Genomic DNA, 19,761 nt, shown 5'->3' on the forward strand with positions numbered 1-19,761 from the left:
GTCGGTCAATTAGGGCACCCATTTCTTTAGTGTTCACTTACTGGTATTTAAGACTATTTTGGATTGCTCATTCTTTTTTAGTCACTCTTCAAATAAACTCTTTTCTGAGACCGCAGTTTTCCTGTGGGAAAAGTTGGCTTTCAGTGTACTTTTAGTGCCTGCTTTATTCCCTGATGGTACATTTGTAAACAGTTGGGATTCTGTCATGCTTAGTTGCCAGTTGGACAAGACAAGAAACCGAAACTCTGTACTTGTGTGTACAGCACGGTAGAAAGATAATAGGACAAAGAGCATTCCGGAAATGGCAATGCAAAGATTATTCTCTGAATTCCATTTTTAAAAATATATTCTATGTGGATTTAAATGCATACTTTACAAGACCAAAACATTTTATTTGCGCACACTAATTACTGTAAATATGTCAGTATTGTAATACGTTTAAAGGTCGTTTACTGTAATCATCATACAAATCGTTTACTGTGATAACATAATGGGGTTTGGACACTTGTTTCTCGATTGGAGAGGTTCGAGTTCGAATCTCGTCAAAGACTGGAGGAATTCTTAAAGTCTTCTCATTCGGTATTGCAGTGCGCCGATCACAAACGGAGGGTGTATGGATTCTCCGTGAGTTATTCTCCGGGCTTTTAGGCTGCACAGCATACAAATCTGCCCGTGAATGCACACTTGTACAGACATAATACACACAGCGCAATATGGCCTTAGATGCTAATGTATATAAATAATAACAACAACACTCATCCAAATTTAGAGTCCAGTAACAATATGTTATATCAAGTTTGTTTGTTGTTTGGTTTTACGAGCATCGGCAACTAAGTCCATGTATTGTCTGTAAATTGCGTGTGTTCTGAGGTCGATGTTCGGGGAGAAAAACCCGAGTTTCCTGGAGAAGAAAACTATGCTACCCTCGCCTGAGACCAATTAACTACGCCACTTTGTGAAAAAGGCCCATAAAAATTTTTCACATCATCGACGGGATTCGAACTCAGGTCTTTTCCACCCGGTGGGGAGGACGGCGATTCTACTAACTGTGTTATTCACGAGCGCTTAGATCCAGTGGATGTGCGGGCTACTATGGATATACACAATCAATGTTCCTTTAACTGTTTACTTTTATAATAATGCAAAATAACGATAGTCTTAAAATGTATTCGGCATCTTCCTATGACATTATTGAAGTGGGGCCGTATGCAAAGTAGCATCCATAAAAGTGCCATGGATATCTAAGGGACATCCATTATTGGTCTCCTTTAGGTGGTTGTAGAGTTCCAGTGATGTCGCATTGTCGACTATCAGATCAATCATTTGTCACTGCATACGAAGAACGACCGATACAGCAATCAAGAAGCGATTTAGTTGGTCAAAAACACTAATGGAAAGGGATCAATGATCATTGGAAAGGATACTCGGAAGTCAATACATCAATAGCAGCATCACAAATTGTGCTCACTGTTTGCAGGGAGTACAAAAACACAAACTTTGCTTCCATGGTAAAAATGCAGCTTACAACTTCATATCGTGGCAACAAACACCAAAAGTAGTTTCGAGTGGTGAATTATCCAGGAATTTCTTTTCGGGTGTTTGAACTTCTATAAGTTGCATAGGGCAGTCTTTGTCAACTTTTTATTTTGAATTACAACTTCCCCTTTAAATTTTCATATCATGTACTTCTAATTACTGTCCCTTTCCTTCTCCATCTAATATGCAGTGTTCCTTGGTTGGAGGAGGAAGTCATAACAGAATGTACGAAATCTGTATATTCCATTATTATAATTCAAAATAAAGGGTGTTTCAAAAATGATGGTCAATAATTTAAAGGTGAAAAGTACAAAAAAAAAAAAAAAAGTCCCAGTGAACATCGGGCCACAAATGAACCGTTTTCGAGATGATGCACATTTTCTGTTTAGATCCGACACTGACTATGAGAGCACTAGTTTAGCAAAAAGCTGTGAATCCTTTGCTAAGGGTGGTTTTATTAAACATAAGATAATACTTTTTAATTTTTGGTTTCAACACCACAGGATTTTACAGATGTTACTTGTTACAGGATGTTAAAAAAAGGTGTTCAAAATGCTGTCCTTGCATCCGTACGCAGCTTTGTAGTCTTCTCTGCATTGAGTTGCGAATCCTCTCAGGCATTCCTGGGTCATTTCTGATTTGTTGAAGGCTCCTTCAAACCGACGCTGCAATTCCTCAACTGTGTTAATGTCAGAAGTGTATACCAAGCTTTTTACGTGACCCCAGATACAAAAATCCATAGGATTTAAGTCTGGTGATTTGGGAGGCCCCATTACAGGCCCACCTCTACCTATCCACCGTTGACCATACCTTCTAGTTAGATATCGAGTCACAACTCGAGCAAAATGTGCCAGTGCACCATCATGCATAAACCACATGTTGTGGCGTTGATGAAGTGGAACATTATCATCATCAAGGAGGTCTTTTACCATTCTGCAGGAACTGAAGATACAGCTCTCCTGTTAGCCTGTTTTGCAGAAAGTGTGGTCCAATTATACGGTCTTCTGGTAGTCCTGCCCAGACATTCAATGAGAAACGTTGCTGTTGTCGTGACTCGTGAATTGCATTAGGATTTTCGTCGGACCAAACGTTACAGTTATGAAAATTAAAAAATACCATTGCCAGTAAACCCAGCTTCGTCAGTGAACAAAACGTTGTTTAAAAATTGTGGTTCAGGACACACTGTTGTTGCATCCGCTGGCAGAAGTTCACTCTGGGAGGGTAGTCTGTATTGCTGAGACCTTATACACACTGGATATGGTAGGGGTATTGGCTATGTAAAATTCGCCACACACTGCTGTGACTCAGTACACGCTCTTGCAGAACAACCCTCCTTGTCGAAATTCCTGGATTACAAGAAAGAAACCCTAGTTACAGTTCACATTCCTAATAATAGGCCATGGACTAAAGTTTAAACTTTCAGAGCTAGGTTTACAAGAATCTGGGATGTGCACATGTGGGATCGCTGAAACATCTAAGCATATAATACTGGAATGTGTCCAATATACAGATACCAGATCATACTTGGAAAAACGGATAGGAAGTTTGGAGGAAGAAACACTGAGTGTCTTGTTCACAAGTAAAGTGTATTTTAGCTATTTCAATGATTACGTAAAATAAGTTTTTAAAAGAAGACAAAGGTTGATGGATAGTAGAGGCTCGCCTCCTTGAGGCAGGGATGGAAACTGCTTTGATTAGGACAGGCAATTTGTAAAATAAATAAAGGTTGTTCTTTTCAAAGCAGGCTAAGTAGCTTGACTTGTCTTCAGTTATATGTTTATTTTAATTGAGTTTTTAAATGTTTTTAATAAAATTCCCTATGACGAGATTCTGAAACCAATTAAAAATTTAAGATCCTAGCCACGGATGTGCTATGGCACAGGTAGTGGTAGGTTCTGGAATCTCAACATAAAAGTAAGAAACTTCTCAGCCTGAATAGTCAGGATCTCCAGGAGTGACTGGGGGCTCTCCAAGCGCACAATACTCCTTTAGTACAAGACGGTGTTTCTCCCCATAGTCACGTTCGCTGCAGGGGCGTGATTTCACCTGGCAATTAAGTGTAAAATTAAAGAGAAACTGAACTCTGTCCAACGGGGACTTCTGGCCACCCATCGGATCTTCAGAACAGTCTCCACAGCAGCAACATATTTCAGGGGTTCTTCCACTGGACTTCTTTGTAGTTTATAGGGGACTATGCTGCAGAATACGGAGGAGGATTCCTGCAACAATCCTAGGCATCCACCTTAACTTAGACACGGATGTGAAAAGACAGAAGCTGCGCTGCTATAATGTGCTAGTTCATATATGGCAGACGCTATGGGACACAACCAACAAGGGACTAGTCACTAAAAGCTTCATACCGGCTGTTACCTTTGCAATGGCAAAACTTGTTACGAAATGGTTTACTCTCACGATGGAAACCTCCTATCTAGTCACAGGACATGGGCCCTCAATGAGAATTTTTTTCAATTTAGGCTTTCAGAGTCAGACCTTTGTTTCCGTGGAGCGAAGGAGAACTCGTCCCACATACTCTTCGACTGTGCGATATATAATGAATCCAGAGAAAAGTTGAGGAATAACGTCCAGGGATTCTCCTCAACTGCAGTGGAACAGCTAATTCAAACAGCAAGTAATCTTGCAACACTCCAGGCCTTTGCAAAAGAAGTTTTTGCTCAAAGGAAGAGGCTTATTCTGGGGGCGAACCCGGTTCTGCCCCAGATCAATCAAGTCTGAAGGAGAAATTTCACATTCGAGTTGATATACTGTGCTTTTTGGAATCTCTTCTCTGTCACAGAATACTTATTCTCCATCGGCAACAACACACCCTATCCTGCGATATTGCTACTGGAGTACCACAGGGGGGGGGTGTCCTATGACTCAAATTAACCCTGGTGACAACCCCGTTCAGCTCAGCAACAGGATCAATTTCCAACTTAAGGATCTAGAATTGTACCTGGCAAACTTCAATGTAAAAATCAACCCACTGAAGTCTGCTCAGGTTGTATTCTCGCTTAAATCCATGCCAACAGTGCTCAACGTTTCACTCGCAGGGGTACGAATACCAAACGTACCCTCGCACACAGACCTTGGCGTTCTGTTTGACCAAAAGATATCCTTTGACAACCAGATCGACAAAATCAGTACCAAATTTTCTCGTCTACGGTGGATCTCAAAGCAGCATCTGCTACACGTCCGAAATCCTCTCACTGTTAAAAGGTTCATCTTCATCACCTCCACTGTCTACCCCGCCATTCTGTATGGTGCAGAAATATGGGCCTCTGCTGCACCTGCAAACCTCAAGCGGGTGTACACCGGTGAATACTGGTTGCTGAAATGGGCCAGTAACAAGCTTCGGCTACCTCCGGCTACCACAACCACCATGATGGCACAAGCACTCGACATCCCGAGGATGAAGTTCCTGATCGTGGAAAAGGGGCTGGTCTTCACAGCCAAACTTATCACAGGCCAGATATCATCTCCAAATATTTGGAACGCTTGCTCTTGGAGGATTCCACAGCCAAGCCTAAAGTCGGTACCAGCACTTGTGGCTCACCACAACAGGCTTGTACTCACTGAGAGATTTCTTCCCAAGCAGATGCTCGCTGTCTTCAACCGTGTGGACGACGACATCGATAGCATAATAAGTAACAAGAAGGATAGACACAACTTTATCAAAGCCCTTGAACCCTGATATATTGCCAAGTTGTATTTGTTTTCTGTATTTGTGTTTAGCTCTGTGTTTTTATGCTGTATTTGTATTTATTTTTAATTTGTGATCGGTATTTTGTAGCCTTTTGTATGTATTCGCTGTATTTTGTAGCCTTTTGTATTTGTACGCCGTACTTATCTTTTCTCTAACTGCTATATGTGAACCCCTGGCGTTCGTCGCTGTGATGGGATATTGTGCTGTAACCCTACTTCACAATAAAGATTTATTTATTTATTTAATTGAACTACTGGAAATTAAGTTTAAGTAGGCTTTGACTTTATAATTCTAAAAAATATATATAAATTCACAAGGACGAAAGAAGTCCACTTGCTGTGTATGATAATGATTCATAAATTACAGCACACTGATTGGCCAATTTATTAGGTTACCTCCCTAATATCAAGCAGATCACCCTTTGGCCCTGAAGAGCCTGAATTCGTTGTGACGTCTTGATCCATGCAGACCCAATTGCTTCCCACTGTTGTTGCAAATTGGATAGTTGCAGATATCTACTCCGAAGAGCTCCTTGCTTGTTTTACATCATACCACACGTGCTTAATTGGACTGACATCTGATGAGTGGGCAGGCCATTGCAGCACTAGACTGAATTCATTCTCATGTTCCTGGAACTAGTTCAGTACAATTATGGCTTTGTGAAATGAATGGTGCATTGTCCTGTTGGAAGAAACCAATCGCAGATGGATGCATTGCAGTCATGAAGGGATGCATCTGGTCGGAAAAAAAATTTCAGGTAATCTGTGGCATCGAAATGTTGCTCCACTAGTATGAAGGAACCCAGTGTGCAGCGCAGAAATGTTTCTCGTACCATCACCAGCCTGCATTTTTGACACCTGGAAGGATGGGCCCACAAAAACATGCTGGTTTACCATATCCTGTTCCTCACATTCCAGTGTTCCACTGTTTACTGTTGGTGTTCTGAACCTACTGAAACCGTATATTCTTGTTTTTTGCTGACAGGAACGAAACCAGGTTCCGTCGCTGGCTGCGATGCTCCATACGTAGGAAGATACGGCAAGTTGTACGCTCTGAAATGCTTCTTTGATTACAACTGTTGTACTGAGTTGTTATTTGACTCACTGTACATAACATACTATATATGTCTATATTGATTGTAGTCTTTGAGCTACCTGAGGCCTGACGTAGCCGAGTGGTCAGGAGTGAGAGTGCATAGCACGCGTTCCTTGAGTGGACCGGAGTTTAAGCCCGTGGTTACTAAATAAGATAAATATTTGTATTGACGATTGATTGTAAACTCTACTGACTTGGTTGTCGTGCCGGAGTATAAACAGAAAATTTATTACCCAGCACAAGTCTGGTCAGCCTCTGTAAGTCTTTCGGATCAGCAGTCTATTTCCGACCACAGAATCGCCGTTGGCTGGATGTTATTTGGTTATTGGACTAATCTCGATACACCCGAGACAAAGTCCTACCTGAAAACCTCAGTACAGTTACAGTTTCTGAGTAAATCATACCAACTCTATGGTCCGAATACGTGATGCTGTTACTGAAATAGAGCTCCATTTCATGAAAAGGGTCGATGTACCTAATCAAGTGGCAACTCAGAGTATTCATACAAGTACAATAAATAAACACTGTAACCACTGAATTATATAAAATTAAATTATACCATTAATGCACGCAAGCATCAATAATTTTTGAACTGTATTCAAATGCACTTAAAAAGGGGAGTTTTTATCAGGTATTCGAAACTTGAAATATTTTTATCTTTATTGTGCATCTTTTGGTTAATCGAAAACCTGAAATTGTCCATCCGATATACATGATTTGTATTTTTTCAAGTGTTCTTCAAAAAGTTTGGTAAAAAGCAAATCATGATCCCTCTGATAACGAATATAAACTATCCCTGTGATAACGAATCACTTCAAAATTTGTCTCATTGGGCACTGTTTGATTCTTTCCAAACCTTCAATTTGCTTTTCAAAGTAACGCAACTAAATTGGTGAAGGAGATTCAAACAAAGGAAGAACCAGGGACAAATAAATAACTTTAAATGGAGATGAGTATCTGAGAGGAGAAGAATAATGCGATACATGACCAAGTGATTGAGATGCACACGAATTGTATATAATACGTGTTTAGAAAAGCTACCATCAGCAAACTACCTTTATCGTTATAAGTTGTAACACGTGTTAAAAATTCATTGCGGATGTGGTAATCGTAACCTGAAGACTTTTACGACAATCAGCAAAGGTTATTACGTGTGATTTCGATCTGTACGCGTCTGTAACTCTAGGTGAGTTTAACTAAATATGCTTTGATAATTCGAAATACTTCTATATTTAAATGATGTTTGGCGCTTTATACAAAGTTCGATTGTTACATTTAGTAACAATCGAACCTTGAAACGAAATAGTGAAGTTTTAATTGCCAAATTAAAAAAAAAATTCTCGATTTCATGCATTATGATTTGATGTAAGAAATTAAACCAGTACGTCTCTGATAGAAATTATTCTAATTTCGAAACCTGCATGAAGTTTAAAATTACGAGTAATAAAAAAATCATCAAAATTGTTTCTCTTGATCATCGTAAATTTGAAACAAATCAGTTTTATAAATAATGACGAAAAAAAATTGCCTCTTTCTCTGTATAAAAAAAACTGCTGAAAGATAAAATCTGTCGCTTAATATATTTCGCATTTTAGTTGAATAGTTAACAGTTTTACGTTCCACTGTTCAATAGGCCGAATGAACTGCGCTTTGTTGATTGCGTATTATAAAACGGCAGACGTAACTGGTTTTACTAAATAATTAGCAAAATAATAATAAATATTATATAATTACTAAATAATACTAAATACTTAGGCTTACTTACTTAGCTCGCAGAAAATTATTTTCTAACGATCACTGAGTTCGCCTGCTAGCATGCTTACTAATGTATAAAATAGTAAGATTACTGAATGTCGTCTGCTCGAAGTAAATAACAAAAGAATGGCAAACAGAAATTTACTGCTCGTGAAAAAAGAACTAGTTAAAAGTGAAAAATGAGGAAATTACACGCAAGAAACAGACTCAGTACAGAAAGAAACGGCGATGAAATATTAGAACAATACGCCTTAATAGTAATTACCCTTTTCCTTTTGTCTCTGTTCATAGTGACTGTTTTACCTTCCTTTTGCCACTTGTGTGTGTGTGTGTGTGTGTGTGTGTGTTGTGTGTGTTTTTCGAAACTCAAGGAGGAACAATTTAAGGTACACTGGCTTCATTCTCTCATGTATCATTGCACAACGCAACTCATAATTAACTCCCGTTGTTTGACTGATGGCTACCTAGAGAGGACTGCGTAATCACTCGGCTGTCACAAAATGCTGTTTACCAACCATATGGCTGTAGAAAGCCGCAAAAACACTCGTTTGGTGTGTCACTTAAGGCTTAAGAGACGACAAGGAAAAATGATTTTAAATAAATACCTACCTAGTTCTGGCTAATGTGATCGAAGCTAATATTCATGAATGCTGCTGAAACCCGCATGAGGGCGTTTGGGAAAGAACAGAATAACAATGGGGATTGATTTTTACTAGGAATGAGACCGTCGTCTGCTTTCTAATCTGCCTACTTTAAATGACGTGTAGTCGTTCAAATTGTAATAGTGATGAAACGTGAAATATCTTTCGAACATGCAAAACGAATACCTTTCTTTACTTATTATGCTAATGTACTTCTGTTCGGCACTTGTGTTTTTGAATATTGATGCGGAACAATGACTTAAACCAAATTTTTGACGATTAAATAAATATCATGGGATTTGCCTGTGATGTGTTCCTTATTTAAATGTTATCTTGACGATTAGTTATATTCAATGTAGTTATATGTATTGTGAGTCCATTCCCTCCATCACCAGTAGAGGAGGGGATGGCCTAACATTTTACGACCAGCCAGCCACTCTTTTGCCTAACCCCATAAATTCGATATGTAGGTGTCTAAACTGTGTGTTCACCGGCTTGTTTTCCGCAGGGGGGGGGGGTGCATATCAGCCAGAGAGTCGATAACTCTGCTTCGAATGAAAAGGTCTTTGAAAAGTATCTCCAAATAGCAACGGAACACAGCATCTTCCAAACGGATGGTGATTTGCGAAGCCACTGCGCCGACACAAAGGCTGAGAACTGGTTAGCAGCATTATTGCTACAAGCCGACTATTTCTACTGTAATACAGTCATTTCTCGATTTACGCACTTTTGATTTACGTGTTTTCGGTATAACGCCATCGAAACAATCGTATACCACTGCTCAATTTAGCTTGCTTTATATTTCTTGTATGTTTTTAGGTGCATAAGCAACTTAGGCTCTATTGTACCATATATAATATGTCTATATATATAAATTGCTCTGGAGTCGATTTGCTGTTTGCTGGACGAAAAATCCCAGTTTCCGGGGTGAAAAATAAATTATGCTGCCCTCGCTTGAGATCGTCAAACTCAGCCACGTTGTGAAAACGATCCATTAAAATTCCCCGCGTCATTGAGCATATGGTAGGCGACTGTACGGTGTTATAGGTCAGCGCCCGATTCGTCTGATGATATTCTTTGGAACTTTTAATTAAGTGAATGGTGTGTTGTACTTTAAACTGTATTCAATGTTGTATACATTTAAAGTAATATATTTTTCATTGTAAGTTGTATTTTTCTTAATTGAAATGTGACAATTTTCCTAATCTCCCTGAGATTAGAAATAATCCATCCAATATAGGGGCGCCACGAATATAATAATACTACTAATAAGATCTTTGTTCCATAATACATCGATTTTAAAGCTGTATAATAACACTCAGTGATAAGTATTCTGAATAGTTTCTTTAATAAAATAAACTCAAAAGCTATCTTGTATAGAATAATTTTAAATTGTAACTAATGTATAAAAACCAGACACCATTACGACTACCGAACACAATAATTAGGCTAAGCTTCTGTGAATCAAGGAAGATTGATAGTGGTAACAAATTAAGTACACTTACAGTAAACGTTCAATCTCCATTTGTCTTCTAAGGCACTACCAGGAAGTTCGGGGTTCTCTGCCCGACACAAGAGATCCCTTCCGTTGTCTTCTTTAGATCCCACAAAAAGTAAGTAGCTCGTAGTAGAATTTCCGTCACTGGCGATGGTATCGCGAGACGCCTGTACAATTTTTTCGCTGTCTTTCCACCATGAAATCCTTGCTGGAGGACGAGAACCGTAAGTTTGGCAGGTGATTTCGATGAGTTCTCCAGCAGACAAAGGGCGAAAAGGGGTGGTAATGTGGACTTCCCAAGGCTTTACTGAAAATAAAAAGTAAAATATTCAGATAGTGATAAAATTGTACATTGTATTTGTAAGAAGGAGTGAGGGCCACGAGCACACGGCCCTCACCCCGTATTCTGCTCTTGCGAGTTGAGCATTGCTTCAGTTCTTATTAAGTGAATCTTTATTTGTTAAAGCTAATTTTCCAATGAAATATAAGTTGGTAAAACCAAAAAATATATATGTAAAAGTGTTTCTAGGTGTCCTGTAGCTTCTGAATCATCTAAAAAAAAACTTCATTATTTGAAAAATTTATAACTTTTGACCGGTACAAATAAGTGTTTTCATAATTATAAAGATCAATTCAAAAAAGTTTATTTTTCGAAAGCAGTAAACTTGAACATTTCCGCAGCTTCCTCCTCGGTGAATATCATGTGAAATTGGCACTGTATCTCATGCAACCTTTGCAGGTATAGAAGCAACTTCTTCAATTATTCAGTCTTCAGTATTGTAAAACAAGGGATTTGTGCACTTTACATAATGTCCATAACATAACACCATAAAAATCAAATAGAATTATGGCAGATGAATGTGGTGGCCAAGAAATCGATCCGCCACGACCAATCTAAAGATCTGGAAAAGCAGCATCAAGTTTTTTACATACGGCATTACTCTGCAGAAACGAGACGCCATCCTGTTATGTTTGGCTCGTATTCTTTCGTCCGTGGGCATATTATTCTACAAAAAAAAAAAAAAAAAAAATAAAGATAAATTGTCCCATTTATTAATTTCTAAATGAAAACAATATATACCAATGTCTTTATTGAAACAAAGTCCAAACACATTCTTTTAGATTATCGCGTATTTCTATATGCACAACCCTGACTTATAAGCTCTTTCTTGGACCACAAAGGTTGCTTCCTTTGCATATTTCCATGGGCATTGTTCTTTTGAATTAGTATTTGCAATTCCACCTCTGTGTTTGAAACCGGTGCGACTGTTGCTCAGTTATCTTGTATCAACTCTTGAACCAATTGCAGTTTCTAGGAAAATGACCTACCTACGCTTTCTACAGAAAACTTCGGTCATTCTCTGAAGTTCACGTGAAGTGCGTCCAATGCACTTGCTTGAGCATCGTTGGATCGTGCGTCCAATTCACTTGTCTGAGCTTTAAGTTCGTTATGTGTAACTTGCAATAGGGTTTCAAACACACTCGCTGGAAACACTTTTCGGATCTTTTTGATACATTCCTGCAATAATTAAACAAACCTGAATCGTTGAATTTGTTGAAGCAAGCAACGAACAAACTCTTGTTATCTCTTGTATTGTATCCATTTTGGTTTGTAGCAGATTGCAGCGCTGCCTGTCGGTTTCGTATGTAATGCGGTACAATAAAGAAAAGAAATTTATAATGCATAGCAATTCAAAAATTATGAATTATTTCAACAATAAAGTTTTTTTGTACATCTTGCATAAAGAAGATATCACTAATAGAAACCTATCAGAGAACAGCTATAGTATTACTGAATAAAGCGAGAATTTCTCCAACTTTTACAAACGAGATTTATCCCGACAATGAGATAGTCAATAGCATATTTCCTCCAGTGTATTGTTCTCCATTTCCGTCACACTTTCGCTGATCTTCAGGTAAATACAGAATGCACTGAAATCCCTGGACACATATAACACCAAAATAAGCTTAAAGTGCGGGGCCTCCAATCAAAAGCATTTCAGTGATAGATATGCTGGTTCAAGGGCTTTATATAAATTTTCTGTTGCCGCGATTTCATAATGCCTACACACTCTAAGCTACTTAAAATTGCATGCGAGTTTTGGCGAAAAAAAATGGAGAGAAAATAGCCGACGATATTAGCATAATCGCTGATAGAGAGTAAAGTCGAGAAATGGATCTCAATATTTATGAGTTTTGCCGGAGTACATTCTCTTGGCTCGTTTCTCAACGGAAAAAATTGCGAAAAGCTAAGAAAATAGCATATAGGAAGATCATATTTTATTTGGATGATGTCAAAAATTTCATAGTCTATTCCAGACAGGGATTCAACGAGTAAAGTGCTAGGTATGGGATCTCTATTCGGCTTAGACAGACTCAAACTGCGGCAAGATTTCCTAATGAATGACTTGGTCTGACATATGGATTGCCAACTAGTTCAGAGTTGGAAGAACGGATAGATTACAATCAATAGCTTTTATTACAATTAAAAAAAGAAACCTCAAAAGATCATGGAATGTAAGTAATGCACAAACAACAACTTCTGGAGTTATGTGAGCAAATAAAATGCTAAAAACCTCTAACGATAAAAGAACAAAAAAATACTGTATTTTAAAAAGAATAACTTAAATGTACTTTGCTTAGTATTACATACATTTTTGTAGATTTTATCTCAAAATTGATATGGATATATTATTTAAAAAAATTATGCGTGCAGTGTCTGTAAATGGGGGTGGCACAAAATATATGCAGTTAACGTAGGGAGAAATAAAAAATAGAGACGTTTAGGAAAATAGCTTACGAAATTGCAAGGAATTGTAGTTCGGGAAATCTGTGAGATAATGTGGATGCTAACCAAGTATATAGAATTTACGTGGACAGCAACAGTTTTTATTTCAGATGTTTAAAGAAGGCAGGGATACATACTGAGTGAAGATATATACTGAATGGCCGCATTATTAGGTTTCATGAAATGAAACTTAATAATGTGACCACTCAGTGTGTATCTCCCTTTTCATGAAATGAATCGCGCTTCCAGCCACACCTTCACATGTTCGTAACGTCCGTCATAAAGCAAATAAGCAGAAACGTAGGATGCTGTGTGCTTGAAATCCAGTGAGAAAATGGGCAAGACAAAATAATTAAGTGACTTTGAACGTGGCATAATGGTCGGCGCCGATCCGGTTATATGAATATTCCAGGAACTGAAACCATTCTGAAGTTTACGCTTATGACTGTATTCTCTGAGGTATTGAGAATGATCCAATAACCAAATAGCATCCAGTCAAGGGCTTGTCGTCGGAAACAACTCACTGATAAGCTTGTGCAGGATAACAGAAAGGTTATAGTAGTTAAATAACAGCCCAGTACAACAGTGGTGACCAACAAGGTATTTTAGAACGACAAATCTTCGTACCTCTTCGCGGATACGGTATCGCAGCCTACGACCGAGCAGGGTTTCACTCTTTTCAGCAAAAAAAAAAAAAAAAAAAAAACGAAAAAGAAAAAAAAAAAAAAGTACAGTTGCAGTAGGCTCAGAAACACCAACACAGTGGAGGGTTGGAAAAACATCTGGTGTGAAAACCCTGATTCTGGTTGTTTCATACTGATGGGGCGGGGGGGACCAGAATATGGCAAAAATATAAGTCAGTGGGCTCATCTGCCAGGTGTCAACATTGTAGGTTGATGGTTGCCGTGTAATGTGTGTGAAGTGCTTTCGTCGTACACTTTGGCGCCCTTAATACCAGTGGGGGCAACATTTAGATGCTACAGATTATGTGGAAATTGTTTCCGACCAGGTACGTCCCTTCATGGCTGTATTGTATCCATCTGGGAATGAGTTCTTTCTAACAGGATCATGAGACTTTCCACAAGACCAGAATTGTACAGAATTGGTTACAGAATAATAAGAGTAAATCGAGGCTACAGCCATGGCTTCCTCATTCATCAGATATTCAATTCAAATTGAGTACCTGTGAAATGAGGTGGACCAAGCTGTTCAGAGTAGACCTCTACAACTGTTCAATTTGCAACAACTGTGGGAAGCAGTTGAGTCATTATGGACTATCAACATTTGGGCACGTTTTTGATGCCTCCTCGAGTCCATACAACAACGAATTCCAGCTGTTCTGAGGGCTAAGAGAGGACCTACTCGCCATTAGGTAGGTGTACTTAATAAAGTGGCCACTTATTATATGAAAGGGATGTCCAACAATTCACAAAATCGATTAAAATGTTCAAAGGGTTCGAAATTTTTGTTTCTCTCAAATAGACTGCTTGCGCTTCCATTGTGAATTTTTCACAGTAGCAGTGCATCAGCTCAAAACGCACTTTCGTTGGATCATATAACTTGATCCTCCCACTTATTCATCAAGTATGGCCTTCTTGTGGCTTTCTCCCTCTTTCTTAAGTTGAAAAATTCAATAAAAACCAAAATAAAAGGAAAAAAATTCAGAAAAAGCTAAATGGAATGGTGTTGAAATTGATTTAGAGTCTTTGAAGATCATCCACCTATCCTTTAAATTTGTGGAATCAAACAGACGGGATTATCCATTGGGAAAAAAAAATAATAGTTCTCTTAATTTCTTCCTTTTTTTTTGTCATTTCAACTTTAAGGCATTTTAGGCTAAAAATTATCGCAATTAGTAACGTGGTTCAAATATCCATATTTTCAAGATCTTCAGTATGGAAGTTTGTACGTGTATGAAAGCCATTGTCAAATAACGCATACTGGTTTTATCTCCAATCTTTAAACCCGAACGGCGAAAATTTATTCTTCCAGGTATGTATAGTCAAAAAATTCGACAAACTAAAATCACGTATTTAGGATGCAAGAGTGCCGCTGGGTTCTTAGATATTCATTTAAAAAGGAAATGATTATCTAACCCTAAAGGATGCAACATTGAAATCATTTAAGTAGTGAAGCCAGATTAGGAAGTCCATTTAGAGATGGCAGCATGTGGGAAAGATAAAGAAGAAAATAGTTTGCTTAATGGCAAATAAATTTCCGGGGAAGTGGGGGAAAAAGATTAACTGAATGGGGAAATAGGTTGGAGAAGGAAAAGGCATTAATCCGACAGCTTAAACAAACCTGGGAATTTCCAGAATACTTTTTGAAGAAATCAGAATACTCAAAGAATTAGTGTCATCTTGTGGGCAGGAGAAAACCAATATAAAAAAAAAAAAAAAAAAGAAATTAATGGACTGAGCAGACGTAACAACTTGGGTCAAAAGCGTATGGCTAAAACGAAAAGCCATTTACAGAAGAGATGAAACATTTAGGCAGATAAGCATTAATCAAAGTGAGAGAAATTCTGAACTAAGAAGAAATGAGAAGGAACACTTTAGCTAAGCGAAGTAATACAAAATACTGCTTCTTAATCGTGAAGGAGAGACCAAACGCCAAGCAGACAGCTGCACAAAGTTTATTGGCGCTAACATCAGCCGTTCCGTATAAAAGATTTCAAAATAATTTCATTCGTTTGGCGAGGTACACGTGCAACCATTCCGTTGTTACTTTTACAAATGGTGTCTGCACATGTAAGTTTCCAAACGACCGAAATGATTTTCAGCAATTTGTCCATTAACAAGCGCGCTGCAATAGTTATCGATGATTCTAATTGACCTTCTAATATGTCTTCATATATTGCCTATCTGTTTTAAATAACAGTTAACAGGAATAACTAGATGGAAGCAATTTAAGGGCCTTTATTTTCTGCTGCCTATACTATTACATAATTGATTGACCAATTATGTTTTCAGTAACCGGCGGTTATATTTAAGTAGTGGGTTTTTTTTTTTTTTTTTTTCGCTTTTGTTTTTCTTTAGAATGTATGTTGGTAGATGTCACATCAGCTTCTTTAAGGTTCAAAGTAAGATCGCTTAACGTAATGTTCATTACGTTCCCCATTTCTCAAACAAAGACGGCTCATATTCTTGTAACAACATGGAAGAAAACGAGTTTGTTTTGATTATAGATACAAATTGCCCATATACAAAATCATTCCGTAGTTATTACAGCTCACTTCATAAAAAAAAGAGAGAAATACTTCACTTGCAATTTCTTTAGAATAATTACCACCAGCTATTTAATTTAATAAATGTATATTAAATCCGAACTCTTAAGTAACTGAAGGGCGAAAAAATGAAAGACGCAATAATTTATCTTTTTTTAGTCATTTAAGTCTGTAATTTATATATGCTAGAATTAATGAATGTCTTCTTTCACTGTAGTAAATCTTTATTGGATGCTTGTTTGCTAGATAGTGAAATGTAGAAGTAAGAATATGACTATGCAAAACAAACAGCCCTCTTGGCTAGCACAGTTGTTACGATTGTGTCAGACAACTTAGATGTCGGTTGAACTTCGCGGCCAAAGAGGTGGGGGAAGCAGGAAGAGAAAATAGTGGAGTTTAAGTGCGAGGCGAAAACGTAAGGTTAGTAGTTAAGTACAGAAAAGTAAAATCATACTTTAAATATTAAGCAAAATAATGCTCGAAGGATGTCGAACCAAAGAATAGTTTCCCTAGTGGTTACAACGAAGTGCTTAGAAGGAATTAATCTCATTTTGAGAATACTGAAATTAAATACCACTTTCCAAGTATCCTATTCTATTCACTCCTATGAAGATGGTGTTTCAGTATTTTAAAGTTGGGAGTTCACGAGCATTTAAAAGTCCTTTCTGACAGTATAGTGGGTTTATGACTCGTTTGGAGAGGTCTGCGTTCAAATCCTGTCGGCGATTGTATTCTTAAAGGTCTTTCAGTCAAAGGCTTAGCCGATCTCAGGTAGAGAAACTAGGGTTTTCCCACGTGAGTTATTAAAACCCATCAGCTTTTCACTCCATACAATATCCAAAACATAATACACGATAAAGATCACGAGAATTACTATAAGAATTGGCGACCTATGACCATGCCGAAGAAACTTAAATATGTTTAAAGCAGATCCTACGATATTCCGTTCAAGAAATATAACTGAAAGTCAAATATGGATTCAGTATTGGTATCTCTACAAAGGACATATCATCGCATTAAAATTGCAAGGATTTAGAATTAAATCAATGGTTATGTGACACTAACAAAACTACGTGAGTAGAGTTAACGTAATTTTATTGTAAGCTAGGTTGAAACCATTACAATGCACTACTCTGACAAACATCACCATTTGCATCGCTTTCTGAACCTCTTTCAGACAGTATTTACTGTAATTCTTTAGTGGTCTTCAGAGAGATTTAAATTCACAATATAATTCCTTAAAAAACCTCAAATTAAAATCTCCATAAGCCAATGATGTTCATACTGATAAGTCATTGGTGGTATTCGTAATAACAAGTTTCTATAATACTGATCGTTAAGAAATTACGGTTAGTCCACTTAAAAAGGAAATTGGATCGCCTCTTTCTTTCTCTCCTCCCCATCTAAGCTGAATGAACACATTCGCTCGAGTACCACTAACTAGGTCACGGAATTTAAAAAAAAAAAAAAAAAAAAAAGGGGCCATGAAAGTTTTTCCTGCCTAGATTCGATTGGTACCCAGGCCTTTCCCATACGGTCTGGAGAGGGTATTTTAGCCACAGTACAAGCCGGTCCACGAAGTCGCAATTTCTCAACTAATACCTACAGTGGTGTTCAAAGAAAGTGCATCACCTAGGAATTTCACATTTCTAACCCTTTTTCGCGATGGTATGTTACATTAATCACTAGCATCACAAATAGAAATATAAACAAATGATATTTATTAATAGTTAAGGCAAACCTAAGTAATATTTCACAGGTGCACTGAAAATATTCCAACATGAGCGTTTGCAACCTTTATACAACACTTTTGGTAAACACGACAATTATGGCTGAAATGTAATCAGAAGCCTTCTTTTTGCTTCTTTATCATTTTAAATGGAAAACAAAATGAAAAGTTCATCAGGCGCAAACTAATATTTAGTTGAACCGCCTCTGGCCCTGATGACAGCAGCACACCGTCGAGGCATTGACAAGATGAACAATCTAAAGATAATCAACTGATAGTTCGTGGTTCCAAACACGAATTATGGCTTCCCGAAGTTCACGAAGAGTCTTTGGTTTCTTTCTGGCAACTGCAGATTCCACACGATGCCGACATTTCTCTATAGGATTCAAGTCCGGGCTGTTTCCTGGCCAGCTAACAGTTGTAATGGACCATTCTTCCAACCATTTTTTCACCTGTAACAAATGTAAACACATTACTGTCGAACCTCTAATGCAGAAATGAAGCTAAAGTAACTACAGAAGTGCCTACTTACACTTTTCGCCCGATGACAAGGAGCAGAGTCGTCCTGAAAGATGCAGTTACTTGGCAGGTTGAAATGGTCTCTAATGGCTGGCAGAAATTTGCCTTCCAATATAGCCAGGTATCCATTGGCATTTACGCAACCTTTTATAGGCTGCTGGTGACCTACTCTGCGATACGAAATGCACCTCCATATCATTTGGCTGGTAGGGAATTTCACTGTCGACACCATACAGGCTGTATGATATTCTTCACCACTCTACGGCGAATCGTTTGTCTCCCATCATAGCCATTCAGGTTGAATTTCTTCTCGTCCGAGAAAATAACTGACTTCCACTGCTCGGGGTCCATTTGACATGCTCCTTACACCAAATTAATCGGGCCTTTTTCATTTTTTGTGCGAGGAGGGGCTTCTTTTTAGGACGACGGGCTACAAGTCCATTTTGGAAGAGGTGTCTTCTGACTGTTACTGCACTTCTACTACCCTTGTATGTTCTCATTCTCTTTTCAGCTCAGACGAAGAAGCTTTGTGGTTTTTAAGGCATAAGCGCTTCAAAACGCTGTCCTATTTTGGCGTAGAGACTCGTTTGCGTCCGATTCCTTTTTTTTTTTTTTTTTTCCTATGAGCAGAACCAGTATTCTTGAGTTTGGAAAGAAATGTACTCACTCGACTGATTAAAACACTCTATAAGCAATACGATGGGAAGAACATCCTCTCCTCACGTAAAGGAACAATAGCACTCTTTCTTCGTAGCGTCAACTGCACGTAACTCGCCATCCTCACACAAGCAAGGAATGACTGCAACTCTTGCAGAGCGTACTTATATAGCTGAGAGTAACAGCTGATGCAATATTGCGTCATCATCTCGTGTCAGTCTTATCTGATGCAATCTGTAAGAAATATTGCCATATACTTACGTTATTCGGACGAAAATTACAAATTTAAGGGGTTATGCACTTTCTTTGAACACCAGTGTAAATATAATATGCTGTGCCCGGCTAGGTATAACAAAGTAAAATTTAGTAAAAGGTAATGAATTAAGAGAGTTGTTCTTTCATACGTATTTAAAGGGTTGGGTTGGGTTCAGTTCCCGGGAGGAACTTTGATGGGTATTTTTCATCGATGTAGACTGAGTATTATATGGTTTTCTTCAGAAATGCGAATTTTTCATCCCGTAAACTTAGCAGTTAGACTGTGAAATACTTGTAGTTTACAGAAATGATATACTGCTATCCTACAGTCTTAGCTATCCCGCGGTTGTTATAAACAA

At 38.1% G+C, this 19,761-nt stretch overlaps 1 protein-coding gene across 6 annotated transcripts in view; it reads right to left on the reverse strand.

Annotated features, from left to right (window-relative positions):
- LOC150086677 (synaptogenesis protein syg-2-like) overlaps window positions 1–19,761 on the reverse strand; it is a 416,888-nt gene that overhangs the window by 127,400 nt on the left and 269,727 nt on the right. For all 6 annotated transcript variants that reach the window (XM_090372685.1, XM_090372684.1, XM_090372683.1 and 3 more), the window contains exon 5: window positions 10,236–10,535. In XM_090372685.1, coding sequence (XP_090228811.1) covers window positions 10,236–10,535 — 300 coding nt within the window. The remainder of the gene's footprint in view (window positions 1–10,235; window positions 10,536–19,761) is intronic.

Source organism: Mastigoproctus giganteus, chromosome 4 (genome assembly GCF_048544385.1).
Source record: "Mastigoproctus giganteus isolate SK-2022 chromosome 4, ASM4854438v1, whole genome shotgun sequence".
NCBI classification, from domain to species: domain Eukaryota; kingdom Metazoa; phylum Arthropoda; class Arachnida; order Uropygi; family Thelyphonidae; genus Mastigoproctus; species Mastigoproctus giganteus.